This window comes from Pocillopora verrucosa, chromosome 7 (genome assembly GCF_036669915.1).
Source record: "Pocillopora verrucosa isolate sample1 chromosome 7, ASM3666991v2, whole genome shotgun sequence".
NCBI classification, from domain to species: domain Eukaryota; kingdom Metazoa; phylum Cnidaria; class Anthozoa; order Scleractinia; family Pocilloporidae; genus Pocillopora; species Pocillopora verrucosa.
Window position 1 is genome coordinate 20,840,229 of NC_089318.1, and position 20,567 is coordinate 20,860,795.

General features: G+C 37.2%; 1 protein-coding gene across 2 annotated transcripts in view; it reads right to left on the bottom strand.

Moving 5' to 3' along the window:
• LOC131796209 (collectin-12) overlaps positions 1-20,567 on the bottom strand; it is a 91,208-nt gene that overhangs the window by 5,770 nt on the left and 64,871 nt on the right. Inside the window, exons 1-9 of one of the 2 annotated variants that reach the window (XM_059113826.2) lie at positions 6,161-6,568; positions 3,701-3,804; positions 3,162-3,224; positions 2,488-2,607; positions 2,267-2,371; positions 1,953-2,051; positions 1,446-1,550; positions 926-1,012; positions 512-598 (exon numbers count right to left, since the gene is read on the bottom strand). In XM_059113826.2, the coding sequence (XP_058969809.2) occupies positions 512-598; positions 926-1,012; positions 1,446-1,550; positions 1,953-2,051; positions 2,267-2,371; positions 2,488-2,607; positions 3,162-3,224; positions 3,701-3,804; positions 6,161-6,485 (1,095 nt within the window). In that variant the 5' untranslated portion in view covers positions 6,486-6,568. Of the gene's footprint in view, positions 1-511; positions 599-925; positions 1,013-1,445; positions 1,551-1,952; positions 2,052-2,266; positions 2,372-2,487; positions 2,608-3,161; positions 3,225-3,700; positions 3,805-6,160; positions 6,569-20,567 lie in introns of those variants that run through there. The other variant, XM_066169762.1, reaches the window with a different exon arrangement.

The following is a 20,567-nucleotide window of genomic DNA, read 5'->3' on the forward strand; positions in this document are numbered from 1 at the left end:
AATAAATTATGACGAGCCTCTGAATAAACGAATATCAAAATTGAAATGCATTTTATACACCTTATATATCACACTTTAAGAATATAAAATATTTTTTGTTGTATGCGGTGTGATACGAGGACCGGGCTATTCAACTTTTGAAATTTTCGATGTCGCAAGAGGTCAAAAAAGGGCCTTTTGCAGCTTTGACTTTTGAGAGCTCTAAAAATTTTATTTTGAGGTATTTCCAGAAACTAATGTGGTTTTATTTACTTGTTACCAAAAATAGTTTATTGGGCAAAGTTTTAGGGAAAACTTTTTTTCGATGCGAAATGCCCTGGACCGCTCTTACAGAGATCGCCTCTTAATCATTGTCATTAAAGGGTGTCCTATAGTGTCCACAAGGACAAGAGCAAAGATGATCTTAAAGGTTTTTTTTCTTTTTGCACCAGAAGTAGATCGATCGTGGTTTTGTTACGGTTTCGTTAAGGTTCCCTGTAAGTGATTAAAGAACTGTAGATCCATATGATACCTTCAAAGATAAAGTGATGTTGATGGCCTCAATCAGATTCCTGATGATGGCATCTTCTTGAAAAAGTCTTCCTGTGCTGCTGTTTAGCTTTTAAAAGACAATAATTACACAAAAATCATAGCTTAACCAAACGGACATGTTTTATTATAGATTGGGTTTTCAGTATTGCGCCGTTATTCTGGTAGGAATACGCGAATTGGAATAAATTTCCTCTGCATTCAGCGAAAGTTGTCTTTTTATCTGAGCTTCCGAGAAACTCAGTTACCAAATCATCTTTGCATAAATGATGGTTATTTTTAATGACGAGTGATTTCAAAATGCCTCTTACTAGAGATTAAAAATAGATAAGATCTCCTAAAGATAAAGATCTCCTAAAGATCTCCTAAACAAAGTAAAACTGAAGGGTGTACTCACCTTTACATTCGTTTCAGACATCGCAATAGCTAACTTGTTTTCTAACACATTTAAATTTTCCTCCAAGCGTTTGAGTCCAGTATTCACCTAAAGCACAATTCTAAGGTTAAGAGGTAGTTAAGAGTAGCAATAAGACAGTTTGGTTAAAAGTTCTTATTCGTCTTAGATTAACACTCCAGATTAGAGAGAACTTCTATGTTTCCTGATGAAGATCTATAATTTTCGGCTCTGAAAACAAGGTCATCTCTGGAACACCTTGTGACCAGCTCAACCTCTGCACTGCCCATTCGCTAAACGGGTTGGGAAGAAGAGTGACACAGGGAACGAGGTGTCATCAGTAGCACTAGTAATATTATTAGTACAGTCACAGCCGGCTCTTCATCCTCCTCATAGCCATCAGCAGTAGAATTTCTCTTCTGCTTGTCGTTATCATCATTAGTGACGAAAATTTTATGGTCCTCACAATACTAACCTTTAACCAGAGGAAAGGAGTAATACAAAAACAAATTCACACTCTTACCGATAAAAGGGAACTTTCAGTATCATTCTTGAAATCGTTGAACCTATCTTTGGTTTGATTAGCTAAAGCATATAATGTTGTTATCCATGAGGTAAGGCGATCAACCTGATGAGAGTCATCGGCAAAATAATTGGAATTATAATTCAGGAAATATTTTCGCTGGTGCACGATTTACCTCAGCCTGGATAGCAGCAGATATGTAACGAATTTAAGAAATAAACGACAATTTTTAAAACCATGTTCTGACGAGTGTTTTATCATCCTAGATCACGCTTCAGAACTTTCCAACTTTCAGAGAAGCTATCCACATTCATCAACTTTATCATGTTTATTTAGAACTTTCCTTGTAATTGCATACATTGTTCTGTTCCTATTATTTGTTTTGTCCAATGAGCATTTTTTCATACACTTTAAATTCAACTTTGTATTTTGCAAAAATCAGAACTGAAGATACAGAAGAACTGTCGAAACATGTTTGAAAAAGTGTCTTGTATTTCCTTAAAGTACCTGTTTGGAATTATTCGTGCTGATTTCTTCCACACTCTGGTGTAAGTTGACAATTGAGGAGTTCAAACTTGATTTCAGTGATGACTCGTTCTCTTTGAACTAGAAAGTAGAAAAATATTGACAAATCATCAGTAATTTTTACCGTTTAATACATGATGACGCAAGCCTGAGAATTGCGCATACCTAAAAGTTAACAACAAATGTATTGGATTTTGAAACATACATGACAAACTCCCCGGTGAAATTTCCCCAAGAAGAGCCTTTGGCAGAACAAATTAACATGTGAATCGATGATTGCCTCATAGGAAACCTACCTCACTCCTTGTGTTTGCAAGCGTCTTGTTAAGCTTTCCAACGTTGTTTAATGACGTCTCCAGGATTGATGACAACTGGGTCGTCGTAAAGGCCAGATCGTCGATCTAAAGAATAACAGGATATTATGAGAATGTTATCATGTACTTATATTCATAAGTGAGACCTTGCAGATGAAGAAAGGAGGAAGCATTCAATCTGAAATGTAAATCCGTCTTCTGACCTTTTCCACAAGAGATGAATTAGCGGCAGCTAAAGATTTCTGCAACTTGACGTCTGCATCTTGCAGGTTACTTCTTGTTGAATTAAGCTCCACACCGAAGTCTTGTAGTGCCCCTTTCGTCTGAAATAGAGGGAAGTAGAGGATCATTGCGATCTCTTTATAAAAATTACTCAAGCTCACTCAACCTGCTTTGGAAAACTGAATAGCACTGTTCATGAAATCATGTGACAGAACATTGTGAAGCACGTATGTTCGCTGGGCCACAAGGGCCATGCACTGAAGTAAAAGATACTGCCATTTTGGTCCTGACATCGACAGGTTTGATTTATTGCCTCGTTAAATTTTAGACCCCTTGGTATTCATTTAACAATTAAAGTGCTTAGAGTAAGCAATTTACAAACTTAAAAAGTAGCTGTTTAATTGGGAAACTCTCAATTACGGCATTATATGCTCTTTGACGGTTTTGCTCGCGTTTCCATCCTTTAAGGATCTTAATACATCGTGGAACCATGTAGCAACTAAGAAATCAAAGTCTGAGTTCATCTGTCTGCAACGCGTTTGCAAGGGTCGTCAGTATCCTGGTTGAGAAAGGTAAATAAACACAACAATGTGATAAAGAACGACTAAAACATATATGATATAAAAGGCGAGGGTACCTTGAGCTACATACTTACAACGTTTTCTTCAAGTTTTGGCAGTAATAGACGAATTTCCATCAGCTCTTGGTTTTTCTCTTCCTGTAGATGGAAAAAAAAATACTATTTTGGAAAATTAATCTTGAAAACGACCGATTTCAGCGCTAACTATGAAGCGCTCAAAGGCACGAGTTTGAGTTACTTATGTGTATTCTGGTACAATGAATGACTGTGGCTCCTCTTTTCCACTTTTTAATGAAATGAAAAAATGGTATAATCTATCTCTCAGTATATTGATACTGAGGTAGAACAATCTTGGGTACGGAACCTGTATATATGCCTTTTCCTAAAAAGAAGAAAAGAAATTTGTCTCCTGGAATGAATTTCGGCGACTGCTTACTTGAATATATATCTGGTGCAGAGAGTTGCGTGACAATGCGATCGAAAACTCGCAGCGCAAGATTTTATATTTCAATATCTTTCTTACTATTCACTTTACTCCGCGTACGTATTTTTTCGATTACGGACTGAGGAATCCATGCACTCAAAAGTTACCTCCTCATTTCACATTTACTCACCAAACGTATCTGAAGACTTGTGACATTCTCCTCCAACCCCTTGATTCTGTCTAATATTTCAGTAAGTGAGGCAGAAGCCGAACTGCGAGTTCCAGAAGAATCGTCTGGAGAAGCGTGAATAAACATTTGTGACTAACCGATTTTGAGGTTCGTCTGGTAGGTCATAGACCGATTTTTTGCGCTCGGATTTATGGCCCAGGCGCTAGGGTTATAAATCCGAGCGGAAAATGTAGAAAGGACTGCGATCTTAGTAAAATATTTATTATATCTTTGGGTTCAAATGGAGGGGGAAGATTTCATTTTAAAAAAGATTTTTAATTTAGCAGTCCTTACAGTGTACGTACTTACTGAGTGAAGTTATAAGAGATTCTCACTCGGGTGAGCCGTTGCAATTAGCCGTACAACAGCAAAATAACTTCGCCGTTGGTCGTAAAAATTGCCGGAAAAACTTTAACTGTTAGTCTTAAAAAAATGTTGACGGTCAATAACTTTTCCTATCTTCAAGGCCATTTCGGACTAACTGTTGGCAGTAAAATGGCAAAAACTTTAACTATAAGCTGTAAAAGCTGTCACGCCATTGAGACCCTCTTGTAACAACATTCATCTTTGATCCACATGTGAACAAGAATCAACTTACATTAGTTCTGACCAGATCAGGGGATTCTGTATATAATATCAGGTACACTAGCTATGGTTGGAATATGATAACAGTCCTTTTTACAAAACAAGCGCACATCGAACTTTGCCATTAATTTCCAGGGCCCAGTTGTATAAAGGGTGGATAACGCTATCCAACAGATAAGTATAGTAAAACGTATAGCACTATCCACCGGATAGAGATTTATCCAGTGGATAGAGTTATCCGATCTTCGAACAACCGGGGCCAGATCATTTCGATTCGACTGAAGTCCGGCACCGAGTCATAGGCTTTAAAAATGCAGCAGTTCTTAATTACTTAGAGCTATTTTTTTTTAATTTCAGTCTTAAGAACGCAGGTAATTAGATTCTTTGAAGAGAAAACTCGACTTTAAGTATCATTCTTCAACTGATCCGACCGCAAAGGAAACGCCGCCATCGGTCTTGTAACCACTACGCCGTGATGTTTGCTAAAATCATTAACGGAGTGAGCCAGATTTGCATTAAAAAAAAGAGACGATTGGAGTCAATGTCATGCAAGTTTTTTTATCTTCATTATTATTTTTCCTTGGTTCAGATTTATCCAGTAAAGGCAGACCAAGAGGTGGTGCCTGAATTTAGGTCCTATCAGCTCACATTGGCTTGAGTTTTCAACTTTCTGACTTTATTAATTTACTTCTCAGTAAATCAGGTTAATAATTCACATTTTTGATTATGTCAGTAATTAAAGCTGCCATTAGCATTTACTAAGAATGTTCTTTCAGATCTCTATGAGTATTGTTCGAACTTTCACACCCAAGACCGGAATGCCACTTTGTACGATCTTAATACATGACAATCTGATATATGCTTTCCATTTCTTTGTTGCTAAGTGCTATGTATTTAACGTTATCTGTATGAATAATATATTTTGCTATTCTCGCAGCTTCTCTTTTTGACAGTGTATTAAAGTTTGTAGTCACGGTATAAATAAGTGAGAAGATGATATAATTTGCACGAATCATTTAATTATTTCTAGATACCTTCATCTATTTTAGTTAAGTTACCTAAATTAGAGCATAGACACTCGCTACCTTAGAGTAGTAGGATCAAAGTTTAAACTACATCATTTGACTAGAGAGATAAAACCTTAAAAAAAATTGGTCACAAATTTTTGGTACAAGATGCAAATCGTTTCTGCTTGTGCATAGACTAAACTCAAGCACTGGCCCCGGTATTTTGAAGGGTTGATAACGCTATCCACTGAATTAATCTCTTTCTTGTAGACAGCATCGTACGTTTTGTGAACACTTATCCACTGGATAGCGATTTATCCATCGGATAGCGTTATCCTCTCTTTGAACAATTGGACCCTGAAGTTTAAAATGCATAATGTGACTGCTACCGTGTATGTCTGCTTTCGAAATTGTTTATGAGGAATTCATCCCCACTGAAGTCTAAATGAACGTTCTCTGAATCTTACCGATTTTCTGTATGAAGAGTTACGGGCAAAAATTTCTACGCATGCATTGGCAAGACTTTAAGACAGATCACGAAAACTGACTGGTTTATGAATTTAAATGCAAGCTATCATTATTAAAATAAAAAATGACTGTACAAATGAACGTTCAAGCAAGACCATATGTTTTAGTAGCCCGTCTCTAATTACTATACGCAAATACATTTTTTTGATTAAAAAAAAATTCTATAATGCTATTTAGCTTAACTCCAAACCAGATGAAGAATGCTTCAAATACAGAAAACACTTAAACCTGAAATTTCGACAATCACAGGAATGAGACATGCAGCTCATACGGCTTTTAGGCAAGAAAATAATGTGCTAACCTTCGTTTACAGGACAGCTACAACCCTTCAATACTCCTCCAACGAATATCATAAGGATCATCACAAATATTACGAAAGACACCAAGCACACAAGAGTCAAGAGGGTCAACTGTGACCGGTTTGATCGCACAGGAGGTTTCCTCTTGCCTTGTGCTTTACTCTCATATTGTGCCTGGCGAGAATTCCTCGTTCCAGTAGGAGCAGTGACTTCCGCGCGGTACGGCAATGGACGCGAAAAATTCGAAGGAGATGGTGGAATGCTGTTTTCGTAAATCCAATCGTCGAAAGTTGGGTTAACAAACATCGGTCCTTCATGAACATCCATTGCAAACCTGTTTTTGTTTCAAGTTTCAGTCACAATGTCGGCTGATGTGGTTTTCCTTAAGAACTATTCCTTTTTTTGCTGAACATGCATTTTAGGTCGATAGATGCACCCGAAACAACGTTTCATTAATCTTAAACGTTACGCTGTCTATGACCCCATGTGTACTTTACTTGTTTGTGTAATCTCATTAATAGGAAAAAATTGCTTTGTGATGCTTTGCATGCCATTTCGTGTTGATCCCAGTTAAGCTCACTAATACCTGTGTGCCTCCATAAATGTACGTCAAAAGTATTGATTTGGCTCGTTTTTATAAGATTTTGTGGATTAACTTGTTAACTTAATGCACTCATAAAATTTTTTTACGGCGGCAATTGCTTATCAAACACATTAAGGTCAAACGCAGAGATGAGGAAAGGAAGCTTAAGATTTAAAACGTGACAGCAAAAAGTTCATCGTAAGCCAATGTCGAAATAGGTAGCTGTTTTCCGACAGGCCTTACAAACTTTAATTAACCAAAAGAGCGGCTTTTGTACGGTCTTTACTCTGTTGAAATCATTGGAACATTTGGCTTTCCTGACTATTGATGACCGGTACACACAGCTGAATTCCAGCGCTGGAAATTTTTTCGTCTCGCACAAAAATATTTCGAAGCTATTTAACGGAAAGTGAAAAGTCTAAAAGCCTTAATACCCAATTATACTAGTTCATTTCTTTATTTAGCTGCCAGACGAGTACAGAAGTAAAAGCTAGAAACTGCGATGTGAATTATATTTAGTCAAGCAACTGCTGGATCGGTTCAACTTAAAAAACAATAGGTGCAAAACCTCTAATACTCATACTGATCTGAGTGGTTCTCATCATCATGACCAATAAAGCCTTCGACCCCATCCATGTTACTCCCAGGAGTGACCAAAAAATAAAATTCGAAAACAGCCTTTTAAATATTTTATTGAAATGCTATAAACAAAAAGAAGAATATTCAACAATTGAATGTCGTGGATATTGTTAGATTGTTCGCCAAGTTTCTATAATTACATAGTAAGATAATTACAAAGTTTGTAGGACAGTGCGAAGAATCGATGTTTAGACTTTGGGAATGAGGGTATGGTTTTGATGTTTTAAGGAAAATTATTCGCCTCTCTGCCATTTTTTCGTCTCCGCCACTTTTTAATTTATCATTATGGAGAGACCGGATCACCATTTACAGGCGTTTATTAATGACTGCAAATCAAGTCTTGAGCTATATGAAAGATCATTTTGTACTCAACGTTTTCATAAGTTTTCATACAACAGAAATATAGAGCACAATTTATGATGGTTGTCGGACTGAGTGGCGAGACTAATTGGGTATGTTGTAACAAGAGTGATTTTAAAAAAATTCACAGCTACAATCAAGTCTGGGAAAGTAAATTCGTTTGAATACTCTCACTATATGATATTTACAAAACATTTCTCTTTCTAAGAGAGAAGAACACCAGGTGAAAACGCAACTGCATCTTTAATTTCGATAAATGAAAAAGAACATCAGTTTCATTAACTACTGACATTTTGCATTTTTTTTGCTTATTTAGTAAGTATCGCCCGACCCCATCCTGAAGTACAATGCATTTTCTTCGTCACATAAGGTAATAGATGGCGTGTCACTTTTATGTTGTTAAGGGACATAACCAATAATGCATAAAGCATTGAATACTTTTGATTGTCCCAACACTTCCTTGATTTCCATAGCACTCACAGCGGTACACTTGGTTGTTTGTAGATGGAGCAATCTCAGCTTCCAAGATATACAGTTGGGCGAAGTCTGTTGAGCATGTGACACCAACTATTCTTTTATCCTGTATAATGGTTGAAAAAGGGAGATAAAACAAAATCATATCTAAATGATGTCATGCTGGTATGCTGTTGAGCGTACTTCGTAAAGCACTTTTCTCTTCATTTTCATTTGAGGAATGGCTGCGTGGAACAGAACTGCTCGGATAGGCGAGCCTTTATCTATGAATGTGACGTTTTCTTGTTCAAAAAGCATTATTGTTTGATATAATTCAGCTTTTGCTAACAACACAATTGAAATTTTGCATCTATCTTTTGTTTTGTATTTCTTTTTACAGTAATATTGGATTTTATCATCGAATTAAATTCATCATCACGCTTTTGAGATATGCGTGATGAGATTTTTTATCTATTTTTTTTCACATTGTCGAGTTTATAAGGTCTCGTATTTCATTTTACTTACAGTTGGTTCAGTTAGGATGACTTTAGTTGCAGCTGGAAGAGTGTTGCCTTGGAAAGCAGTCTGGGATCCTGTGTCCGTGCTAGTCATGAACTCACATTGTGAAAAGTCTCCTTCTCCAGGGGGTCCTGAGGGTCCCGCGGCTCCTTGGAGTCCATCTGATCCCGGTGACCCTTGTGATTCGTTAGAACCCTGTGGACCTATCACCCCCTGGGGACCCTGTGTTCCATTGAATCCCTGAGGTCCGGCTGGTCCAACCGGTCCTTGAGAGCCGTTAAAACCGCGTGGTCCAACGGGGCCCTGTAGCTTACTCACATTCTCTACCTGGAAGAGAAACATAAGAATTTAACTCCATAATTTAACAAACAAGCTAAAACAAACACACAAGCCAGAAAAGAAAAAAAAAAACAAAAAGGAAAAACGCCAAAAAAAAAAAATAATAAATAGGGAAATAAAAAAATAAAAAATAAATTAAAAAAAAAAAAAGAGAGAGAGAGAAAAAGACTCTGATATAAAAAAAAAATTATTTCGGTAACTTCTAATACCTTCAAAGACAAAGTTGCGTTGATGTCGTTAATAAGGGATTTTATGCTGACGTCTTCTTGATCAAGTCTTTCGGTGGTGCTGTTGAGCTGTTTAACATAACGATTCAGATTACAAGTGCAATAAGTATGCAACCTTCCAAATTGCAATGCTACGGTGTGGGATTTTGAGGCGTTTAAAGTACTGCCCGGTATCATACGAGTTTGGTCGACTGGACTTTGATTCAGTTGTCGTATATGTTCCGAATCAACAAATACAGCCTACGATGGTTGATTTCTGTATGTACGATTCATGAACTAGGACTAAAATCTTAACGATATTTACCCTCTCCTTAGGGTTAGTCTCTAGCATGAAGAACTGACCAAGTCGTGCTTCGTTTTAGTTGTCTCATTATTGTACGTTCAAGTACCCGACGCAAGCTAAAGGTTACATCAAACTCAAGGAATGTTGGATTTCTTTCGACACCCACTCAAAAACCGTTTTCACAAGAATTAATCATTTCCACCATGGTTGGGTAAATGACTCAAGGTCGGCTCATGAAAAATCGTGATTTCTTTATATTTAAAAATTGCAAAGGATAACGCTTTCTCTCACCCAAAGGTCTGCACTTGCAATCCTTGAAGCTAATTCGTCCTTCGTTGAGTTCACCGTTTTCTCCAAGTTATTGAGCCCGTTATTCACCTGCGGTAAAAACACAATTGAGCATGATCAGAGCTAAAGTGTGATTTACATTTTTACACCAATTCAAGTTTTTTTTTGCCACCATTCTGTTGTGGAATATTTTAAAGCTAGGATTGTTGACGTCTGTTTGTTCAGTTGAACAGTTTAATATGATTCATTATTTAAATTATTTAGTTTTCAATGCTCATACGGCCGCGCTATAGGTTTCTAAGCGAAGCTTTGCTATCATCTGAAGCCTCTGAATGCTTTTTTTTTTACATAGGATCAACTTTAGGAATGGCCTTGGCATTCTAAAAGTAAAAATTGGTTCTTTATAAAAATATCACATAAGGAAAAGAGGAGTTGTTCAGATCATAAAATGTGTTGTTGAATCCTTCATCACAGCTTTTCTTCCGTTTGCTTGAAATGAAGTTAACAAGGAAGTATGAGAAACTCGTGAAAACTTAAGAACCCTTTTTTTTTTCGTTAGTCAGCTCATGTTATCTTCGCTGTCTTGTCTTCATTGATAACTGAAAATCGATATCTTTGCCACCATATTAGCAGCTGTCACCATTTCTATAACAAGTGCTTTTCCTGATCCCCTCTATGTTTTCCTTGTCATAATTCTTATTGTCATTTTCATAATAAAATTTTCAAAATCACTATCCGCCATCATCTCAAACTTGAACCTAATGCGTTCACACATTACAAAAGTAAAAGGGCTCATCTGCAAGCTTACCAGTATAAGAGAATTTTCAGTGTTCATCTTGAAATTATTAAAGCTTTCCTTTGTTTCGTTAGACTGCCAATTGACTGCAGTAATGGTTGGCTAAGGCTGTTGACCCAACGAAAATAATGAATTCAAGCATGATTAATATTGAAAAATCCTGTACCTGTAAGAAATTCTGCAACTTTACTAGATGTCTGGGGTACTAAAAGGTATATAACACACAATGCTTATGCTTTTTTATAGCATAAAAAGACAAAAAAGAATTTTAAAGTCTCTTTTTTTCACTTATGTACTGTTAAGCTTCATGCTATCTTCCTGTATTTGGACGCTCTCTTCACAATAAACAGCACACAAACCGTTTGACACCGAAGACTGTGTTTTGTTGTTGTAGTTGTTCTCATATTTATCTGTTTGTTCCGATTATGTGAAGGTCATGAAATCTCTGCCTAAAAACATCAGCGAATTCAAGGAACCTGGGCCCTGATTATCTAAAGTAAGATACAACAAACAAATTATCTTTGCTTGGTACATAGCACTATTTTAAGTCCACACTATTGAGGTCCTATATACTTATCAAGTTTATCAGTAAACATAACTTAAGCGACTTTTTTATATTTTTGCTCTGTACATGTCTTTCTAAGTTGCATACCTGGCCTGCAAAACTTGTATTAAGCTCTTCAATTTTGTTTTGTAAGTTGCCAGTGGAAGATTTTAGATCTTCATCGGTAGAGTTCAAACGTGCTTCCATGGACGACAGGTGACCCTGAAACTAAAGAGAACATTTTCTAAGTAATTTTAATCATAGCAGTTTTTATCAACACTGATAGGTCCCATAAATCTATTGGGAGAATTTGTAAATAATCGCTCAGTACTGCAGTCGTTTACTTCTTCGTTACAGACTTGCGAATTGAAATTTCAAAAATAATCCAAATATCAGCATTTCTTCTTTCGAAAATATTGAAAGTACCATTACGAATTGTATTATGTAACCTCAAATGCTATTATCTTAAAATTCCTTTGAATGAAAAATCCCGAAAATTGTTGTTCAAAAAAAAAAAGATCGGCTCAAAGATTGGGGGAGGGAGGGGGTGGAATGTTCTAAAACTTTTTAACTAACCCTTTCCACAACCAGCGATGGAGAATGTATGTCCAAGAGAAGACGAAATCAGAACCAAAAAAATCTTCTTTAATACTTCTAGTCAACGACCGTGGCAGTCAATTATTCGGCGTTTTCAGTTAATTTACATTCGTATAAATGGTTCAAGGTTGCTTGTAAAACTACTTCTGTAAAAACGGCGATAAACTTTAACCTTAACCGGTACCTCCAGTATACTGTTGATCTGTGTATCATTCAGGCTATCTAGGTTACTCTGTGTTGTGGCCAGGATCGATGATAGCTGAACTGTTGCTGAGTCCAAATTGTCTATCTGTGAGATAAGAGCGAGGGTAGAAACAAAAGTGAGTCTACGTGAACAGAGTAAAATAGGGGAGCGAGCTGGGCTAAAAAGCCGGATTGATAATGAGGGGGGAATTAGAAGAAAACTAAAGAGGGTTAGCCTCTCGGTGGAATCACATAAATTTATCTGGAAACCACCAAATCCTCTGACCTCATATCACCCCACTCCCCCCCCTCCCCCTCCTCCCAAGGTGAAAAATGATGACCGCTCCGTAGATATCAGTATCTTGACAAGTATAAGAAACGTGTATAATCTGTAAACTTATAGAAAAACACAACAATAAACCTGAACTCAACTTAAATAAAAGCAAACGAAACCTGAACTGACGCAGAACTAAACGATAACTGAAGAAAGAATTTGTATCATCAAAAGGCGGGGGCAGATTATTAAAAATGGCATACGGTCAATTCACCTCTCAGGCTTTAGACGTGTAGTGTCACGTGACTTTTGATGTAAACAGACCGCGAAAGTTCAGACATGGAGTAAACAACCCACTACCCGAGTGCGAACTTCGGCTTCGGCGATTTTGTTGTTAAACTTTCCAAAGTCGTGAAGCGTTTCTATGCATTTTTTTGCGAGTTGATATTGCGCTACCGCTAAAGTAGATGCGAAGAATTAAACAGGAAGCGTTCCGGCACGGAATAATCAAACTAGCTCTGCGTGCGTACAGTGATGTATCTTATCAGGTATTTTCAGGGCGTTAAGCGCGTAGATTTTCAAATAAAACCACGTCTGATGGAAAAATAAAAGGTGAATTATCGTCCACAAAAAACTCACCACCACTTGTGAGTCAAATCGCCAGCCTAAGCGTTAAAAGAGGCCTGTGATATGAGACATAACGAATGAAATCTAAATTGTAGTAGTATATTGTAGTACATTATGGAATGTTAACCGTTAAATGAAATAATATGTTGATATCACGAAGATTTTGATCAGTTTGCGTAAAGCGAAACCAGAGTGATTTCCGCCGAGTAATATTAGCCAAGTGATTTTTGCCTAGTGATATTAGCCAAGTGCTTTTCGCTGATGTTTATGAAATCGTATGAAACTTAGGTCGAATAAAGGCTAAACAGTAGCAGTAAACTGCGACAAAAGTGTGTAACAATAGCCAATTTTGACGGAAGAAAGCAATAAACACTTTGCGATGGTGATCTAAAAAGATTTTAGATTACTGTAGAACGTGCAAGAGTTTGTTACCGCAAATGTGGAACTATAGGAGTTTACAATAACAGTTACTGAGAACACCATCCGTGATCTATCACAGCACAGAAGTTGATTTTTTGCGTTCAAATATCTTCGTAAATGCTCCTCGGTACATTCTCGGAGGTTTTGCTTAAAATTATTGTTAGCATGTGTCAGAGTATGTCTTAGTTTTTTTTTTTTTCCTTTTTTCTCTCACGGTAATGAAGCTGCTGGTAAGTTTCAGCTGCTGGATATATTTGTAAAATAAAATATCAATTACATTCAAATAGTTTTGCTTGTAAAAAAGGGGTTTCTTTTAAACACGAAGGGGAGTTAGGAGAGTTCGAGAAAGTTGTGCAAACGCTGAACACTTTTATGAAATATTTCTCTCCAATAAAATGTCATAAGTTAATTTACCTCTTGATTTATGTAGATTTTCTTAATACATGCTCAGGAAGATGGCATTTCCAACTAGCCAGTCACATTGCAGATCGTACAACGCATAGACCAATCAAAATTCACCTAATAAAAAATTTGAAAGCCAAAAGAAGGCAACCGATCGGCTGTGATATTGCTTTTAGACAAATAGAGAATATGGCACAGAGCTTGACGTACGTTTTCGTGAAAATTTTGCTATAAACATGATGCAGATTGTCTCGAAGGGGACTTTATCGTAGTAACTAAATGCACAAATTTCCTTGAAAATTTTCCCTTGGACTCAGGGGGGAAAAGGTATCTCAACATGCAATCAAAATTTGGTAAAATTTTCTCCATTTCTAATACATTTTATTTGTTCTTGAAACCACTTTGCGGGTATTTCGAAAGAATGACGTCACAACGGTTTTGCATGTGCATCTCAGTTCAACTCACCAGTTGACCAAAGATAGTGCGCGTACTATCTCCATTATCTATATGAAGTTTCTCCTTCCAAACACTCCTTATTTCAGCTGATGATAATGGCGGAAGTTACTCCAGAGCCTTGCTTACCTTCTGGTTATGACGATGAATTCGTAGAGCCAGTAAACGGAAGTTTGCAAAGTGGAATATGTCGGTGGCCGATGAAAGATCCGAGAATTACTCGTTGTGGCCACCATTTTTGCCAAGGATGTATCGAGGAGCATTTACGAAGGTATTGCAATCTGTGCCGTGATAGATCGCGGATGGTGTTCTTTGTAATTCTGATTGTAAACTCCTATAGTCCCACATTTTTATATTTTACAGATCATCATTGCAAAGCGTTGATAGCGAGGGAGTTCTAATTATTGCTTCCTTCCGCCATTGTATTTCCTTTGTTAAGCGCATTTTTATGTTTTCGGCAATCGAATTGGCTATTCTTACGCACTTTTTGTCGCAATTTATCATCACTTCTTAGCTTTTATTCGACGTAAGATTCATACGACTTCATAAAAATCGGCGGAAATCACTTGGCTAATATCACTCGGCAATAATCACTCTGGTTTCGCTTTACACAAACTGATCATAATCTTTGTGATATCAACAATATATTTCATTTAACGGTTAACGTTCCATAATTGAGAAGCCATACTTAACTTCTTAGTCCCTTTCCCATTTTGCAATATACTACTACAATTTAGACTTCATTTGATGTAAGTTTCGGATGACAGGCTACTCTTAAGGTTTAAGCTAGCGATTTGACTCTCAAGTGATGGCGAGTTTTGTGGTGGGGAGTTTATTGTGGTGGCGAATTGACCAGATACCATTTTTACTATACCTCTTATATCACTTAAATTCGCCTTTTGTTTGTATTTTAGTTTGACATTATCAAACAGAAGTGGAATAACTCCCATTGGATCCTACGTCCCTTGATTAATGTTCAACGACCCTCCAACCTTTGTGACGCCTAGAGTTTTAGTTACATTGCTGAAGCTGAATAAGAAGAACAAGTGAGCTGTAGTTCCTATTCATTGTTTCTGCCGTGAAATCGGGTAATTATTTTCACAGGGAATAAGTTAAAGTCAGAATGGCTTTTTCCCCTTAGACCGAAAAGCCGTGGGTTGAGAAAAGGTATTTATACATTTTTTTCTTTTATTTAAGAATTCAGTGATTGGTGCGACATGGAGGAAAACAATGTTTATTTTTAGGATTCTTAGCTTATTAATTTTTAAGCTGTACATACCTGAAATACGCTTTCGGGGAGTCTTTCCAAGTCCGTTCAATTTAGACATTTGTACCGTAAATTGCAGAACAGAAACTGAAAAAATTCAATGAGAAAAAGCCACATTAAATCCCCTTGTGTAAGATCATTGACTCTTTTTGAAGAAAACATTGTCGTGACAGTCCTTGCCAAACTAGTTCCGTTGTTTTTTTTCAAAAGTGTACTTGCATTTTTTTTTCTTATGCGCTCTCTAATTGACTGGTGTCAGTCTGTGACAGGTAGTTGTAAAAATAATGTTTCAAAGTTTGTTGGGAAGCCTTTTAAATTACCTTTATCGTTACGCAAATGAGCATAAGAATGCTCTGCATGCAAGAGTTTTTTTGGGGGGTGTGGATTACTTGAAACATTGTAAGTGATATCGACATTCTTACAAAAGGAAAGAGGAGTATTAACGTGGAAAAGAACGAAAATGTCGAATTAACTCACACACAGGTGTTTTGTGGTAGATTGTGTGTGTTGTGCGAATAACTGTAACCAAAAGTAAACTGTATTTGTGCCACGGATACCTGTTAGTACAAAATGCCGACTAGGTAAAAAATGTAGACGACAGACCGCAGAGTGGGTACAAAGTGCAGACTGACAATCTATAGAGTGTTTACGTCTGGTATGTGGTAACATGTCATCTTACAACTTACAAAGCGTCACGCAATCACTTTTCCGCGATCAGCTTTCACGATTATTTCCACTATTGTGGAACGTTCCTGGCCCACTTCTTAATGAAAGTCGATCGTAACGTAATTTGAAGCCTTCAGATAGTCTTCTCACTTTGCGCGCGAGTTGGTTGGTGTGATGTCTGTACAGATTTTACCAATGTAATAAAAGTAGACATGTATGTAGATTAAATGAGATGTCACTATTGAATATTTAACACGCGCAACATTCGAGAAACAATTGCCAGCTTTGCACGTGGTCCGTATTATTATCTTTTTAAGCGGTATGAGTTTATTTGTTGGCAAAAATGCGGACCGAGACCAAAACTGTTCCTTCGACTTGACTTATATTCGACGTTAGTAGATCGCATCATATAAACTTACCTCCGTAAATCATTCATTCCAGATAACAAAATCAAATAAACATGCTAATGATGGTATCTGAATTCGTCCTTGGCCAAGCACAAATGACTCCTCAAGATCATTTCCTCCAGCCATCGAAAACATATACAAAATCGACCATAGTTAATTTTAATCAGACATTCACACCTGATGACAAAGTATGTCACTTGAAGCGGTCAAGCCGTCAATCATTTTTCGCGGTAAAATCGGCCATGCATATCACAAATACGATTGCTCGCCAGCAAAATCATGAGGCCTTTGCAAAGGAAAAAGGTTTTTTATAGTTTCCTATTTATTTTGATGTTACTTTAGCCCAAAGAGTTTTAACATTACAAGAAATGCATTAATACTTCGTTGTTAACGAGTACTTGGCAGCAACATAAAGCAACAAGTGGCATCTTGTGTATTACTGTAGAACGGTGCGACAATGCAGTTTTCGGCAAAGAAATCATCGTAGGGCTTATAGAAGAATGCATACGAGAAGCGTTCACCTGTAAGCGTCGAAGTAAGAGTTGGAGTAGCGCTGTGGAGGCTAGCATCGGGGGACAGCTTCAAAAGCTACGGACTGCAATTTGGACCTGGGATGTCCACCGCTAGAACTATCTATGCCGAATTCGAACGTTCTCTTCTACAACTAAAAGACCAGTATATAATTAATAAGATTCCAATAACAAGATAAGAGTTAGAGGAACTTTTGGATGAGTTTGAAGAGTAATACGGGATTCCGCAAATTGTTGGCGCTATAGAAGGTCGTTACATCGAAATAAATGCTCCTCCAGATAACCACGAGGACTATTTCAATACAAAAATTTTCAAAAAATTTATTCGTGTTAGCTTCGGGTATCTTGGAAGCACACACGATGCCAGGGTGTTAAGATTAAGTGGCCTTTTTCATTTAGGAGAAACGAACAACTTTAACATCATCAAAGAAAGTTGTCAGTGGAACAGAAATTCACCCTGTTATTATAGGAGACAGCGCGTATCCACTGTTGAAATGGCTTGTTAAACCTTATCCTAGTAGAGGGCATCTTACACCAGATGAACGTGGATTTAACGAAAAGCTTAGTGCTGCAAGATCTGTTGTTGAAAGGGTATTTGGCACGCTCAAGAGACGCTGGCGGTTACTATTAGAGGAAGTTGAGCAGCACACCAGAACACTCAGTAAACTGTTCTTACTGCATGTGTTTCACATAACATTTGTGTCCATCACAGCGACTTGTACGATTGCAGCGATAGCGATTCAGATGACAGTGATTCTGACAACGATAATGAAGGACCATTGCGCGAGGGCGGCACAGAATTAAGGAAAGCACTAAAGAACTTTGTGTGGGATAACTTGTAATTATTTAATTCGAATTAGATATCAGTAAGTTATCCCGTACAAAGGTTGAAATTGCTTGTCTTTGTTCGAAGGGAAACGAAAACAAAAATTGGTTGATTTGTTTGCTGTTGAATTCGTTCATTTTTTTGGGTTTCTTTATTATGGCCAGGTCACAGCGGACCGTGTGTTTTACAACTTTTGTAATTAACGACTTTTAAAAATGGGCAAAAAGTGTAATAAACAGGAAATGTGTAAGCTTTAATGACCTATTACAAATTGAGTTTATCAAGCATCAAACATAAACGAATGAACAATCATAATATCAAATGGACAATCGTTGCCTGTTTTTTTAGCATGAAATTAATAAACGGCGGTAAAAATCAAATGCCAAATTCTCAGGGAAAGAAAGTGAACTGTAAATGAACAGATATTTGCTAGCTCTATTCCTTCATCAAATCCTTCATTAAATCTTTAAATCCGGACAACAGAGACGCTGATTTTCTTGGAACATTTTCATTGACTTTTCAAAACGTTTATTTTCTTAATGAAGACTTTTCTCCCACATTTCTTTGAATACATTTCAGTCATCTGTGGCATTAGCTTCGTCACTTTTCCACGTTTCTTCTTCCGTGATTCCTCACCACGCACATCACTGCGGCCGCGTTTCACACCAGCACTTGTTGAAGGTATGAAGGTACTTAGTATGAATGAAGAACTTTCAATTTCCATCTGGGCGGTGTCTACGCTGTCTCGGTTGCCCATAGTTTGATAAAAGATACTGTAATAAGGAGAGTTCTCCTTGATGTCATTCAGGCCCTCTTCACCAGTTTTGCGTGCTTTGAGCTTATGCTGCTTGAATTCGTATTTCAAATTTTGCTGTCTTTTCTTCACTTTTGGGAAAGTACGCTCATTTTCATCACAGCTGTCCTTGAATTCCTCGAAAATCTCATTCCAAATTGCTGTGCGTACTTTGTTGGAAGCTCCTTTCAGTCTTTCAAAACGAGAAGCTTAGGCGTAGAGCTCTTTTGTCTCCTCAACAGACCAGTCAGCTGCTTTGGTCTCTTATCTTATCTTATCTTATAAGCTCCTTGCAGTGACCAGAAACAACTTCCGGGATGGTGCAAAGATTACCCGTCCTTCGCCAACCTAAACCTAACTTGGCACGATGAACCGGACAGATAGCCATATCCGATAAATTCGCCGGCTTTTGAAACTTCCACATCTCGCCAAAATTAATTCTACCTCCGTTTCAATTCCGGAAAATTTCAACGACTTTTTGTGATTTTTGATATCCCTGTTACACCGCGTGAGAGGCGTGACGGAAGTTGAAGAACTTGTGCGTTCGTCTGCGCCGCAAATCCCACCAACAATATTCAAGAACGAGCAAGACATCGCTGTTCTATGAAGTTCCCCGACAATAAACTCTGGTTTTAGATGCAATGTTTCACAGATAAAGATAATTCGATTTATTTATTTAAAGAACGATGCAATTTTCGTGAGAACAGGTACTTCTGATTGGCTATCGACGGCATAACGCTTCTCATTCTTAATAAAATCAATTCTTATCGTTTCAGTTTGAATTGCTATTATGATATTTTCTTTTATTTTTACTTCAGCAAGTTAACTGGGAACCTGGCACATCGTTGAGTAAGATATTTTAAAATAAGACTTATTGTAAATTAACAGATGTAAATATCTGTTTGTTACTGTACTAATTGTAACGAAGTCGCTCGTGCGTGACACAGATTAGGGAGCGAGTCTGTGAGATTTAATTTCAGCTCGTGGCAATTTTGGTGTTTCATAGTTTGTTTTACCTGTGTAGACAATATTTAACATCAATATATATTTTTAAAGGGTTCAAACCGCTAAGAAAGTAAAACCCTCATGTTTTATGTACAAACTTTGGCCGAGGAGTTAATTTATTCAATAGTGCATTGTTATGTGGAGTTGTAGATTTCAAAGGCGCTCAATTGGAATTTTATCGAATTTTGATCGGCGTTCATGCAAAAGTGCTACTAGATCCTAAAGATTTAAAACCGTAGACCTAAAAATCAATGACTGAACTGTCTTTGATTATAATATCAGAAGATTTGAAGAACTACCGGTCAGCTTTTTTCGTCGCTGAGTTTGGATTATTTTACACCTTCCCGTAAATGAGAAAAGTGTGTCTTCTTAATCGGGTCTCGATTCGCTCACAAATAAGCAGAGATAAAAATAATTCCCATGGTTTGACTAAGGAAGAATCAATGTATTCAATTATACTTAAGAAAGATTTAGCTGAAAAGTGTAAAATTTCGAGTTTCCGCCAGGTGAAATCCGAGCTTCCGGTAGGGTGACCGTTTTTCGTGGTTTTCTGCCGTTATATGGAATATTTCAAAAAACTAACCTCATATCCTTCAGTTACTTACCTAGGCCTTCAAACTGACAAAGTATGAGCGAAATCGATTTTTTGACCGTGGCCACGATTTCTTAGATTTTTACTTACAATCACTCTTAATGACACTTGCATATACAAATTCATTTAAAACAAGTAAATATTTATGAAGCTGAGTGTCAGAATGTATCGAAGGAAACAAAACTGAAATAAATATTGGTTCTAACTCATTTTATAGGAATAATTTAGGTTTAGAGGGCTCTGCGATTTAATTACATTGAATCAGGCTGCCATTCACAAATTAGTCAGTTATCATTTCAATCAAACTGAAAACTGACCAGGCGCCACTGGCTTCGA